This window comes from Patagioenas fasciata, chromosome 2 (genome assembly GCF_037038585.1).
Source record: "Patagioenas fasciata isolate bPatFas1 chromosome 2, bPatFas1.hap1, whole genome shotgun sequence".
In the NCBI taxonomy this organism is placed as follows: Eukaryota; Metazoa; Chordata; class Aves; order Columbiformes; family Columbidae; genus Patagioenas; species Patagioenas fasciata.
Genome location: NC_092521.1, coordinates 115861790 through 115876356, shown reverse-complemented (window position 1 = coordinate 115876356; position 14567 = coordinate 115861790). Strand labels below are relative to the sequence as shown.

The following is a 14567-nucleotide window of genomic DNA, read 5'->3' as shown; positions in this document are numbered from 1 at the left end:
TGCACGTGCTGCACGTCAAGAACGTAGTAAATAGCAATTAGGAATAAACCAAAATGTACTTCAGATATCCAAAATGTCTTCTAGTAGACAGAAAGGACAGGTCTCATGTTATTCCTGAAAGAAGTATTATGACGGGGTGAGAGGAAAAAACAAAACAAAACACAAGCTTCTTAACATACCAACTAAGCCTCTTTCAGGGGCAAAATCATCTGCAGAATCGGGCTAAAAAAAAAAAAGGTCCAAGAGAATTTACACTGGAGCTCTCTGTGAGTTTGCTAAAAATTCAGCATTCTTTCCAGAGAACACAAAAAATAGCCCTGGATATTTCAGTGATGAAAGGAGTACAGCAGTATCAACTTGCCTATGACAGAGTAACAAGCAAAACAGTGTAGAAAGCAAAGTGAGATTTCTAAAGCACTGGAGAGGTAAAGGAATAATTGCTCCTTAGTTTAAGAGGAAGGAAGACATACAACATGGTGTACCTGAATGTTTTTGAGAAGTTCTTCCTGCTTTTTTAGAGACTCTTGCACTTTCTGTGTGTAACTTCCATAAATTCTGTCCAACTCAGTCACTGAGATAGCCTCCTCATTTATAGCACCATCCTGCGCAAGCGCAGTCAGGAATTTGCTCGTCATGTCAAAATTTACAGATTTCAGGTCATTTTCCAGTTGTTCTCTCTCCTTCTTAACTTCATCCAGATTGGCCAGCAAAGTTCTTAAGACATTAACAACCTAGGCAATAAAAATTGTCAGAAGTTAGTATGTTTAGAGGAATTACTGTGGAAGCATACTCTACTATTTGTTTCCATCTTGCACTCCTCATTGATGCTGGCAACACTACTGCATGAGTATTTGTTTATAAATGTGTTTAAGATGACTAATCAGGACAAAATGCAACAAAACGAAGATATTCAAGCCGTTCTCAAGCTGTATTTTCCTCTAAAGATTTGCATCCGCTGATAACACTGAATTACTACAAAGGTTTTTAAATCTATTTTTTTAAAAAACTGATCAGATACTTCCAATAGGATGTTCTAAAAAAAGGCAGTCAAAAACACTGACTTCAAATCAGTCCTATGAGAAAAATAATCACATTACTGTAGATGAAACATTACTTTGTCTGAAAGCAAGTTCACATAATTGCCTAATACTTTAAAATACTGGACCATGTCTTTTACATTGCCTACCTGCCCCAAGAACCTGAGCGCTACACCCCACCACCATACATAAACAGAACTATCTTTGATTAATATTTTTGTTATAATCATCAACCAGTCTTGCTGTCCATGGAGACTGAACTTGCTCACATAAAGTGTAACAAAATATACTCAAGCAAATTTTAAACCAACTTGTTTTCCAAATGTTAGCTAGCTCCTGTATCAACTGTGACAGAAACAAGAGCAGCTAAGGATCAGCTTCCATACCAATTCATTTAAGTTTACTTGGTTTGATGAACATCACTTTTATTCAAAAGAGAGACAAACTTCAACACTTTACCTCACTTCCTTGTAAAGTTTTTGCTGGGTTGGCAGAAGGAATGGCTGCATTGAGTTCTGACTCTGGCTTACACAGAAGTGCAATCGTATCCCTGTGAGACTGATAGCGCTCCTTAACTTGGCCATCTGCTTGCACAGCCTTGCTCAAAATATTTTGGTAATTGGCCCCCTCTGGTGGTAGGATGGAAAATGTGTGTATTATTTCAAAGCTTGTTTTACCCAAGTCTTGCATGACAGCAGTTTTCATGCTTTTCAGCAAGTCTTCATACATTTTTATGAGCTTTCACATTATGAAGTAATTAAGACTTATAAACAAAATATGTTTCTAAGTTATGTTTTAAATAGTGAATAATATTGTTTAAATAGACACCTATATTAATTCTCCAGAGAAGCATACAAACATATATGAATGAACACTGGGTTTGAGCTACTCCCCAGATTTGAATCCCTCTAACTTTGTCAAACTGAGGCAGTGTTATCAGTCCCTTGTTAGCTTCAAAACAACACATACTAAGGGCACAGAAAACATGCTATAATGATGGCTTCAAGTAGTGTGAATAACTGCTGGAGGAAAACAAACCACCAAATCAAAGAGAAAATAACATCTTGAGGGGAAAAAAAAAAAAAAAAAAGAGTTAATATACAAAGAAAAGTACACTGAACTATTTAAGAGGTAATTGCAACCAGATTCTTAGGAGGGAAGCCATTTTTCATTACATATGCTTTCTGAAACTTTAGCATGTGCTTGGACTCCAAGGGTACAAAACCAGCAGCAAATTCTCTGTGCTATCACACCATGTCACAACTCCAAATAATGGTTCTGACTGCAATGAGGATATTTTGGCATAACCTCTCCTAAATTGAAATTTGTATCTTTAAAGATATCAGAGCACTGAAAACTAATTTACATGATGAGAATGGACATTTTTAGAGCAATCCCAGAATCCAAAGCATGAAACATTAACTTTACCTGCCCTTAAAGGCTTATAGAGTTCATTGGATGGTGTTCTCTGCCAGCGTTCTTTGAATTTTGTTCGCAGGTCATTGTCTGTAGTTTCTTCTTCATCTAATAATCTTAGTGACTACAAGAGAAAAAATGTTACATGCATTATAAGCCATTCTAAACATGATATAGCTACAAAATATGCAGCTAGTGTAGAAAATACAAAGACTTCTTATACATCCTATATAAGTTTAATTTGGCAAATGAAAAACAGGCACGAAAGGCATACATCACCCAAATTTCTTTAGAAGGCTTCCCCCTCGCCTTAACAATTTTAAAAACAAATTACTGGTAAGGGAACAGCCGTGTGTGACAGCACAGTTTTTATATGGACCAAACATTTAAATAGCATATTTCTGAAGTGCTATTAAAGTTACAAGCATTTTGGATAATTGTGCAGTTTTTCTATTGCCATTTAAGAGAAAAAGGTCAGTGGTGGCATTTTTTAAGAATGTTTTAGTGTTGGCAGTTGCTGAGCTTACCTCATCTAAAATCTCCTTGTTCCTTTGTAGCAGTTCAGGCAGATCTTTGATCAGCTGATCAACAGTCTGAATTCCTCCCTGTTCAATCACAGACTTAGACTTGTTCAAAATAGACTGAGGAACAGAATCACCAGATACATCTTCAATAGCAGCAGGCAGATTGAGGGAAGCCAACACACTGAAAAAGCCAACATGATAAATAGCAAACTGTTTAGATGGTTTTATCCTGTAAATAACACTTCTATCCAAACAATCACACAATTATAATAGAAACAGAGTATAATGTACTCCTGGACAGAAGCTTCAAATTGAAATCTCTAAAATTATTCCCAGTATATACCTCACCAAAAATAAGCTTCAAAGCTTTTAAAAAGCTAAACAAATCCTAGTATTTCAGCACTTAAAAAATATGGCAAACACTTTCAGTAGTAACTATCTGGTAGATAAAGAACCAGCTGCCTCAAGTTATATTCCTATCATCTTTCAGCTTGATATAACTTTTTTATTATTATTTAAAGAAAAAAAAAATGGGGGAGGAATATCATGTATTGAGTCACTGGTACAATCAAGCTGACCACTGGAATGTGAAAATCCTTCTAGATTAATGGAACTGGAAATTTTTCCAAGAAAGTGTCAGACTCCTAAAAATGAGGAAAGACTGAAGAGAATTAAGTACTCTTTGTTCTTAGTATGCTTTCAGTCTTAGCATCTGCAGAAAAGTAGTTCTAAATACCCCTGCTATGGTTTGCCAGCTAACCACACAGTAATAAAAAAATGCTGCTGTAGTGTGGATGTCTGCAGGCTGCAAGACAACCAGTGTTTATAGGGTGTTCCATAACTCCTCTTGATAAATTTAACAAGCTGCCATACTCACCCATTTGCCAGATTTGTGGCTTCTCTCATCTGGGCTATTGACCTGTTCACTAGATCTGCCTTCCTCTGGTTATAAACACTCACGGATTGCTGAACTTGCAACGGAACCATCTTCTCAAACAGGTCTGCAATTAAAGTAGTATAAATTACCCACGTTGCACTGTGAAGGTAAAAGGACACAAACACCCCTACAGCTCTTTTGTACAGGTTGTATTACAGAGACGGATCTACACAATTTGAGATGCTCTCCCGCACTCCCCAAGATGTCTTGAAAAAAGTAAATAGATTTCTACAGGTCTTTAGATTAGATATCAGTTGTTAAGACTGAAATTGATTTAGAAATAATTTAAAGGCATTATATTTAAAACAACTGTAGGATCACAAATCAGATTTTCCTTCATTTCCTTCAATTCTAATTCTGCTTTTCCAAAAGAAAAAATGAGAAATGACAGTTTTCCAGAACTCCCCTGTACAGCCAACAAACTGAAATTTCTCAGCTTTATGGAAAGCCAGCAACTAGGGTAGTTAAGATTGTACAACTGGATACTTTTCCCATATATTTGTGTTCCTTCTGAAACTAAGAAGCTTGGTTTAATATAGAAAACACAGCTGCTGAGAAAATCTTTAAGATTTTCATCAAACATAACAGTTTTCAACCTGTGGTTTATTCTTTCAGTACTTTTTTTTCATCATCAAGTAGTAGAACAAACTGGAAAAGACAAATGGCACTTTCAAAAACACTGGTGTACATTTAACACATTCAAAAGTAAATGTTTACTTTTTCATAGTACAAATGAACTTTGGTGGTGATGTGTTTAACAAGGTAACAATTATCCTGTTTGCTCCACACACTTCGCTTACCAGTGAATTTCTGACTGAGGGGAACAACAACTGGAGTAGACTTCACAAGACTGGCTTTTCCAATGGACTCCAAATCTTTCAGGTCAGGAACCCGGTCATGGTAAATGAAGTCATTGTCTTTTTTGGCAGCTGTAAGTGCACGGTTGATTTTGTCAACCAGATCTTTAACATTTATATATTCATCATAACGAGATGCCACTGTTTTCACCAAGTCTGCTGCATGCTAAAAAAAAAAAAAAACGGTTAAAATAAATATAACTTTTCTTTCTCCTTTTCATATATACCTAGGAAAACCAATGAGTCTCCCAGTTAGCCAGGTAACTACTGCCAACGCATATGAGCAATATTATTATTTCCTTGAGAAAACATTCTCTTATGTATCAAAAAGGGAAAAGGAGGTTTTACCCAGTAAAATAGTTCAGTGGGAAAAAAAAAGAGAACAAAACTAAAACAAACATTAACCAGGTTATTATCTCACAATAGCTTCACTATGACTCCCCAGAATCCAAAAGAAGTGGTCATGAGGCAGTAACACCCATTCACCATAAAAAAAAAAAAAAAGGCGACGATGTCATTTTCATGGTATTTAATAAAATCCACAGCTTGCTTTTCCAGGTAACTTTATATTGTTTCTGAAACCTTGCTCACTTGCTCATGTTCATGAAGAGGCCAGAGCCCCTGCTTTTCACATCTGCCACTAACACTCACCTAACCTTAAGCTAAGAAGCTACAGAAGTTCTGCTGGAATCCTACTGCAAATTAAAATAAAATACCAAGGTCTGCTGCCTCTTCACTTCTGTCTACTCAGCCTAGATGCAAGCCTGAGATATCTGGTTTTGCTACATCGAATTAACTGCAGGAGAGATGCAAGACAAAACACTGTCCTGTGATTGTATCTGTTCAATCTTATCACTTTGTGCTGTGAATGTGTAAAAACAAAATCCTGAGAAGAATTGTCAGTTGAGGTATACGGAAACTCACAACAATTCGAAAACTCAGACTACTTGGGATCGTGAAGTGGAACCTGAGCTACATCTGAAGTGAAGTATATCTGAAATTTGCTGAGATTTTGTGCCACCTTCCATTGTACCATAAATCACACAACAGTAGTTTTGGTTTGATACAATACTACAGTCTAACCAGCATTTGCCAGAAACAGAAAATGAGAGAAGAAACAGGGGTGTGCATATATACTTCAATTTGTAAAAATTTACATTAATCTCCTCCCCACCCCCATTTAATCCATCTTTAAGTTATAAAAAGAGAAATAAAAAAGACAATATTGCTTTATAGCAACTGCATTTTTTAAAAACTCATTTAAAAGGATACTAAGCCTCTAATTTAGATTAATTACAGAAGCAGTCTTTCAGTAACTATGGAGAACAGGATTTGAGTTTCATCTTATTAAATGTATTAAATAAGAAGATACGGAATTTTAACTTTTGACTACATGCTGTTCATGAAGCAGAGCTAAAATAAGTAATAATGGAGTATTTTCCCCCAGGCTCCACTACAAAAAAACACACCAAAAAACAAAAAACCACACAACCCCACACTTTACCTAATTCCTGTAACATAACATGAAGAAAAATCATGGACACAAACTAATTTACTATACAACTTAACTATAATAGTAAATTTTACATAGCTAGCCCTATCAAGAGTGATCACAAAAAAAATTATACATTAATATTCTGTCACAGTAGAGTCCTAGAAAAGGAGGTCTGCTAGGCAGATTTGAAACTCAAGAACGAACAGATATACCTTCATCTATCACCTAGTAATGTAGTCATAACAACTTGCTATTACAAGTTCATAGACGCACTTCGTTGTCATGCAAGTATACAAAGAAGTTTCAAGCTCCACCCTGCACCAAGTCAATAAATGCGTAATGGTAAGTTTCAAAATGTCAACATCATAGTCTTATTTAAGTCTCTCAACTCTCCTGCATATCAATAAATAGATATTGCACACGGATCCTACAAAGTCAGTTGAAGTGACACTTCATCCTCCAAGCACCAGGGAACCTGAACTAAGAAGTTATCGAACTTAAAACATGAGAAGACCTTACTCATTACATCATCTATATCTAAGTCCCTCTAGAAACCAGATACAGAAGCAAAAAATTATAGTTTTTAAATCAGGATTGCAGGAAAGGACTTATGTATAGACTGGACAGAATTTTAATGTTTTGGATATTTTTTTTAATAACATTACTTGGAAAATTTAATAACAAATCTGCTGTATTAGTGATGCTGAGATAAGAAGTCCATGCAAATGTAAAGATACAGACCTAACAAGCCAAGCAGTATCAAACTGCCCAAAAATCATTAAAATACATCTTTATAAAAGCTTCAGAGATAACCCTCACCTTTGCAGCTGCTAGTAATTTGATTTATGTGATAAATGTGCTCTGCAGTTTTTTAATACATGTCATTCTTAGCTATTTGAATTTTGGAACTCTGAGCTAGCTTTTCAGGATCTTATGTTTTCCCATATTTTTCAGAGAAGAAAAAAAAGTTACCCACCTGTAACCTCCCAATTTCTTCACCAAATTTCTTTTGCTGTTTTGCCACAATAGATTGATGATATTCTGCATTGGCCTGCATAATGCAGTGCTTTGCAGCCAGAACAGGAAACACCTCCTGGAAATAAAAATACTGACCAGGGGAAAGTCCAACCACATTAACCACCACAGACAACATGGGATGCAGGAAGAAAAAGGAAGAATAAAAGGAAATTAGAATCACCCAATTAATGGTTTAGATAGGTTAAAACATTAGAGGTAAATGTCAGAGACCACATGACTTCACATGGACTGAAAACAGTCCTCTTGTGGTTTTTTTTTAAATTCGTTGTTGCAAAATACGCAGTTTCCATTATTTCACATCACATGAACTATAGTTCAAATTCAAGCCATGAAGTCACAACATTTACTCTGAAAGTTAGAAATGCATGCATATATTAGAAAGGATAGTTGCAAGAACACCTCCAAATGCCCCCAAGACAAAGCCAAGACCAAGTGTTCTTAAAAGAAGGGCAGAGAAGGGAAAGTTCGGCCTGTTTGGGTTTTTATTTTGTTTTTTGTTTGTTTGGTTGGTTGGTTTGGGAGGTTTTTTGTTTGTTTTTAACTTAACAAAGCAACTACACTTAAATCAGCAACAGGCCTATTGAGAAAATAACTCTAAAATTATGAAAGCAAAAAACAAATAGAGAGGACCAGAAAGTACTGACAAGGAAAGCAATTCAAAAGTCATTTTTAGACTTTTATATAAATGCACTTATCTTTGCAGAAGTACCAACCAATACATGACCAAAAAAAAAAACCAAAACATTAACCTGCAGCCCGCAGTACAGGCACGGTCTTTGATCAAGGATTCGGCCTTATTGCTTTATTTCTTAAATCAAGGAACAGTGGAAAACCACAGCAATGTCTTAAAGACCTCAGTACACAAAGACCTGCTTCTTCACATTTGTATAAACTTGCTGCCCCCACAAAGATTAAAAAAGAGGGCAAATTTCAAAGAAAAAGCTGTTTGGGAAGACTTGCAACTAAAGTCTGATGCTTGAAGTCAACATCTATTCTACACTTGTAACTGTGTTAACTCATGGAACCAGCAAACCTTATTATGTTCTCTCTAATAATCAATTTACAGATTACTGTGCAACTGGAGCAGGGAGAAGATCTATGGCTTAGAAAAGTCCGCAACAAGAGACAAAGCAATGCCTTTATTATATCTCATTGCCACTCAGAAATCGTTCATAAACATTATACTTTGCACATATAAAATAATGTATAAAGTTGCAACCAAGCAAGGTATCAGTTTAACTTCTAAAAAACTTTCGTTTTTCAAAAATACATATCAAAGTCGCTAACTGGCCTACAAAGGCATTTGTGTAATGTATTGCTTAAGAATAAAAATGCACACTTTTGGTCTAGAGCAGTAGCCCTTACCCATACAGTTTCTATCAAAATTTTATTCTGCATTAGAAACAGAGGGAAAAAAAAAAAAAGGAAAAATCATCTGATTTCTTTTTCCCCATGGATAACAAAAGCAACTTTAGCAAATACTCTGGCAATAATTTGACTAAGATTGCATATTAAGTTATAGAACTAGATATCAACCACTTCCATTTATCAGTGGTTTTTAGTAAGTTCTCTAGTATAATTTTTGTAAATCTAGTATATTTCACATTTTATTTGTAACAAAAAACACCACTGCAAGCTGGAATAGGTATTTTAGAGTTTTGAAAGTATTAATGAATGAAAAATAACTGCAAATTAGCAACAAGGGATGCTTCCCAGGGACATTCACCAAAAAAACACCACACACTATGGAAGACAATCTCCTACTTAGGTAGATCTAAATTTCAAGAGTCCTACTTTTACATTTGTAACACTGCACAAAACGTTTTCTGCTGGTTTATGAATGGAACGTAATTGACACATTGAAAACCTGTTCATTTCTAAAGTATTTGCTATACAAGATAAAGAGTATGAAAAAAGATCCTTCTGCATCTTCCAAAACCAATAGCACTCAATTGAACAGTTAAGACTAAATTGACTTAATTTAAAAGTATCAAGATTGTTTTGGGGTGGAGGAAGAAGAGAAGACAGGCAGAAGGACAGAGGGCACACACTGACTTCCACTCATGTTCTTCATTAACAGGTAAGTGAACAGTACCACTGTATTCATGCTGTCAACACAAGAGCAAATTTCACATGAAAACATTGAGACTAGAAGCCAACTTAGCCCCATTAGAAAGTATTAGTTTGAAAAACATTTAGTAAGGCATTAAGTACTAAGAAAGCATCCCTAAACGCTATTATAAACATTACAAGCTCACTTTACACAAAATACTTTGAAAAAACAAACACACTATATTTTGCCTCCTAGATTCTTCACTGTTTGTTCAAATTATAGGTTCAGTTCACTGAAATGTAGGAATGTCAGCTTTTCTTGAGGATACATTTTAAGTGTATTCTATCAAGTACATCATAAACAATAACAGTTACGCACAATAACAGCAAATTCCAGATTATTTCCATGAGAGTTACTAACCTTGGGCAAAGTATCTTTATATTGACATTGTTTGTAAGCATCTCCATAGTAATCTGCAGCTTGGTTAGCTAGTTTAGCTATGATAGCATCTTTCATTTTATCTAGGCGGAGGAGAGAAAACACAAAGAACAATTATGATTATCATCAGTTTTTACAAGTGAACAGGAAAATTACTTCATTTTCAAACAGCAATAACTGCATTTGAAGGGTTTAGCTTTACATTATAGCTCCAAAGTGGGATCCCATTCTTCTTTCTTGACACTCAGCTGCAGTTTCCAGATTTTTGTACTTTAACCATGACGCTGAAGGTCCAGTCAGTTGTACAAGAGATCTTTTGGCATTCACTGGCATTTATGCAGGATTAAGAGTGATGCTTTACATCAGAGCAATGGCAAGCTGCCAATAAAAGCTGCAGTCCCACTCTAGCTCTAGGAGCTTGTTCCCAGCTTTTCTCTTGTGCCAGCACACACATTTGTACAGCCACAGTCAATTTAACTGAAATTTAGTTAGCAAAGAATAGTTAAATTTTCAGCAGGATCTGTTCTATAACCCAGCTCCATGTCAGGACTCATACAAATTTGCAGAAGCACAAGAGAAGAGAAGGGACAGGTCCTTTCCACAGTGCTCCACAGCACTGTTAGGTTATAGTGAGTATAGAAACACCATCCCTAGACATAAATAACCACAGTTCCTCCAAGTGGCATCTACTATTTCATATGAGAGCTGCATGTGCCTAGCGGCAGTGGTATTCCCTGCCTCACGTCCTCACCCTGTTCCCAATGCCAAAGCTGTTGAAACAGGAACATGCTTCATCTATCTTTATCTCATTTTATAATCACCTCTGGGCTGCAGTAGCAACTGAGCCTTCCAAGAGACAGCAAGCAATCAATGCAAATATCAGCTATCCACTCTAAAGAGCTGCCCTTACAAACAAGTATCCTCTGACTCAGGTGATTTTTATGTACTGCCAGATTGATAAGCATGAATGGGGGGTATGGGGAGATAAGGAAGTCTGCACAGTATGCTTAATTGCCAGAATTAAATCAAAAGAATTCCCAAGTGAGCTGCTCACTCCAGCATATTCGCACATCTATTCACAACACTTCAGGCATGAGCTATGAGGTAGTGTATTTACTTTCAATGAGGCAAATGCATTTAAGGTATGCCAGAAAAGACCTTTTCACTGTGGAAGGGGATTTAGATGACAAATGGAGAAAAAGGATCTTATGAGACCTAGCAACTTACTTTTTTGCTAAAATGTTTCTGTCCAGGGCAGAATTTAATAAAACCAAAGCAAATAATATCTAAATAGACTGTTCTTCTAGCCCCACCTAGTGTGTGGTAGTTGCATCTTCCTTCATAGAGCTTGAGCTCTAAGAAAAGAGAATTAAAAAATACTGGCATATCAACTACATCTCCATTAACAAAGGAAATGTTAGAGGAGACTCACTTATCCATGCAGAGAGCTCGGAATAGATCTTTCACCACCAGAAGCTTTAGTTTTTACTCACATATCTTTAAAATATTGCAGCTACAATGCAAGCCTTGAGATGAAAAAGCAAACAAATGCAGACTTAAAGAAAACATTAAGAAAGGCTCAGAAATTTAAAGAGCTGATCTGTAGTTACGCAGTGAGTTAGACTTCAGTGACCAATTTGCGTTTTGCTGAACACTTTCATGTTCTTTCAACTTGTGAATAAACTCAGTTAAATCAGATACAACAATATCAGCTAGTAAGCTGCTAAATTGACTGTCCCACATGAGAGAAAAAAAAAATCACAAGTAAGGTAGTCAACACAGCAAGAAGCTAAATTTGAGTTTTGAAATCAAACTTTGATGCATTTCCACTTGAAAAAACAGGTTTCTGAAAATAATTGTGTTGTCAAACATGATTCTTCAAAAATGTCTTTCCTGGCAGGGAAAAGAACCTCTACATCTGGCAAAATCTACAACCTCCATAGCCAGATGATTATTAACCTTACTGTCCTTCTAACATTGGCAGACTTGTTGTCTTGGGAATAGTCACAAAACATGTGGGTTTTGCATCAGCCTTGCTTTGTCTTTTTCATGTTTTGGATAAGAAGAAATCAAGAAGGTAACAGAAAGATCTATTTCCCATGCAAAATGAGCCAAGTGTTTGCTCCTGCTCTGAAGAAAAGTTTCAGGCATTTGTTATACAAATTTATTTCAAAGCAAGGCCCAAAAAGCCAGAGACTAAAACACTGCTACCAGAATGATAAAGAACATAAACATCAGTTTTTCAGTTGACTGAAAAACTACAATTTCTTGTTGAGATTCTGCTAAAAGCAGTAAGGCTACAAGGATTTTCAGGGATCTTCCCCGTAAAGAAACATCCCAGTTAAGATAACCCTTGCGTTCCTCCACTATATTCCAAACAACACGGTGAGAGAGAGCAGTTGGTGGGCAATCACATGTGACCTCTGTCCTTAGTTCTGCTTTTAGATACCTGTAATTTCTAGATGCACAATTTCTTGTAAAGACAGAGCGAAGAGCAGCATAGCAAAGAGCTGGAAGAAGTCTTGTACCAAAGACAGCACTGTTCCACAGGAAACATCTCTGAAGCGTATGTACTTTAATGCTTGTATTAAAATATACAGCCTCTGAACCAGTATTTTACAATCAGCCTTTAACAGTTACGGATGCGATTTTTTTTTTCCACCTGCAAAATACCACTTTCCAAGATAAACTGGGCGTTCTCAAAGTTAGACTTGGTCAAAGAGTTTCTCTTAAAATTCGGAGCAATCAAACAGAATTTGTTTCCCCTAAACTCTTAGGAAATTTCCTTTGTTTCCTAGCACAGTCATTTATTTCTCAATTCTCATTAAATCAGACAGAAGTGAAGGGAGTAGTGGTAAAATCCCTATGCACCATTTCTAGTACTCCCAGTTATTTTAGAGAATGTCTTTTGTTCTCAAGGGCGCGGGGGAAGGAAATAATATAAACCAACATAATCCTTTGTAAAGATGAAAACTAATGGTTTTGGACGTCATAATAAAGGACAAGCAAATGGAACAACTGCATTGTCAGGTGAACCTTAGACAAATTCTGAAGTGACATCTGTAGTTCTGTGTTCAATACCTTCAAGGGGATGGGAGCAGAATCAGTAAAGACAAAAATAAAAGCTTCTGAAAGGCCCTTTAGAAGCTCTTAATAACTTAAAACACTTCTAAGTTTTTGTGGAAGTTGTAATGAGCACATAAATATACAAGCCAAAAATTAAAACACACCTCTAGTAGCTTTTAAAAAAAAGACTTCTTGGGCTTGAGCCAACATAATAAGACTGAGAGTTCCAACTGTGTCTGGAGAGATGTCCACTGTAGGTTCTCGATTCAAGGCTGACAAAACAGTGTCTTTAATGTGTTGGAAAGCACCACTCGCAAACTAAGCGAAACAAAATAACATACATATATTATATTCATGTTTCCAAATACATTTTTCTCTTACAAATATAATACATACAACCACTTAAGAAAACCTAGAGCTTTTCTGGTATATGGTTTCCTATTTACTGTTTAGGCACTAAAAGTAATTCCTTGTGACATCTTGTTCTTAAAGCCACTTATACTGAGACATTTATGGACTGTAAGTAAAGGTACACTTGCTACACCTAACAGTATAAGAACAGCTAAATTTCAATGCATTCCACAAAGAAGAAAGAGATTATTATCTGTTAAAACTAAAATTCATACTAGCTGAAAAGATTACATCTTAAACTGAAGCTTATTAGTTACCACATGCTTGAGGGAAGGAGTATGGGGAACTTATGGAATTAAATCCTTCAAAGTCGGTAAATAAACACGAGCCAAGACCAGCTACTTAGCCAATCCACCTTTGCAATTAAGAGAGGGAAAATATGTATATATATATATTTATGTGTACAGACAGTTTTAAAATAGAGAGATACTTATTTGATGTTTTACAATTAATGTTTCCGAATCCCTAAGCATAAGCAGGGAGCCTCTGTACCTGATAGTGCTTAGCTGCAGCTTTCAGTCCTTCATCGTTATCCAGATTCTGTTCTGCTGCAATCTGGCTTGCCAGTGCCCCACAGTTGAACAAAACGCAGGTCTTCTCATATCCCAAACTTGCCAAAGCTGCAATCGAAATGGACAGTTACGCATATTGTTAAGAAAATAAACTTCCATAGTCTAGTATGTAGATGAGGCCAACACTACCAATAACCGTATTTAAAAACATCAACAGCTTAAAGCCAAAGAAAGTAACAATCATGCTGAAATCTTAAAGTCAAAGTCGTTTTCATTCTGAAGGCTTTAGATAGTCTAATTTAGTACTTCCACAAAACTTTTCAACATGGAGAACTACAGTGAGTGGCATAAAGCATAAAAGCAGTAGCACAAAAATCTACACAATATACACAATAATTTGAAAGTCTTTCTAACTAGAGCACAGCATTCTGGCTCCTGAAGGTACAGAAACACATGCATTACTGCAGGATAATCTGATATATGAACTTCCATGCATTAATCACTATTCAATACTTGCCCAATTACATGCTCTTACTGTATCTCGAATGCAAGATTAACAACGCTTCTCTGATTGAGGCCAAAAATTTTTACATCCTCTATCTTACTACCTATTGAAATGTGGGGAATTTTTCACCTCTCAAAGCTATTGTTTCAGACTGAAAATACTGACAAATATCTTGGTTATCCATGTACTAAAACAGCTAAGGATTTACTTAATTAAAACTTGTGCTCACTATAGTGTGTCCTGTCCAGATTCAACGCCCGTAGTACATCCTAGCCCCA

General features: G+C 36.1%; 1 protein-coding gene across 2 annotated transcripts in view; it reads right to left on the bottom strand.

The window, feature by feature from the left end:
• Positions 1-14567, bottom strand: part of PDCD6IP (programmed cell death 6 interacting protein) — a 34840-nt gene that overhangs the window by 8940 nt on the left and 11333 nt on the right. The window contains exons 4-13 of one of the 2 annotated variants that reach the window (XM_065830795.2): positions 13765-13892; positions 13026-13179; positions 9778-9878; positions 7243-7374; positions 4715-4937; positions 3855-3978; positions 2981-3158; positions 2466-2577; positions 1497-1666; positions 483-731 (exon numbers count right to left, since the gene is read on the bottom strand). In XM_065830795.2, the coding sequence (XP_065686867.1) occupies positions 483-731; positions 1497-1666; positions 2466-2577; positions 2981-3158; positions 3855-3978; positions 4715-4937; positions 7243-7374; positions 9778-9878; positions 13026-13179; positions 13765-13892 (1571 nt within the window). The remainder of the gene's footprint in view (positions 1-482; positions 732-1496; positions 1667-2465; positions 2578-2980; positions 3159-3854; positions 3979-4714; positions 4938-7242; positions 7375-9777; positions 9879-13025; positions 13180-13764; positions 13893-14567) is intronic. The other variant, XM_065830796.2, reaches the window with a different exon arrangement.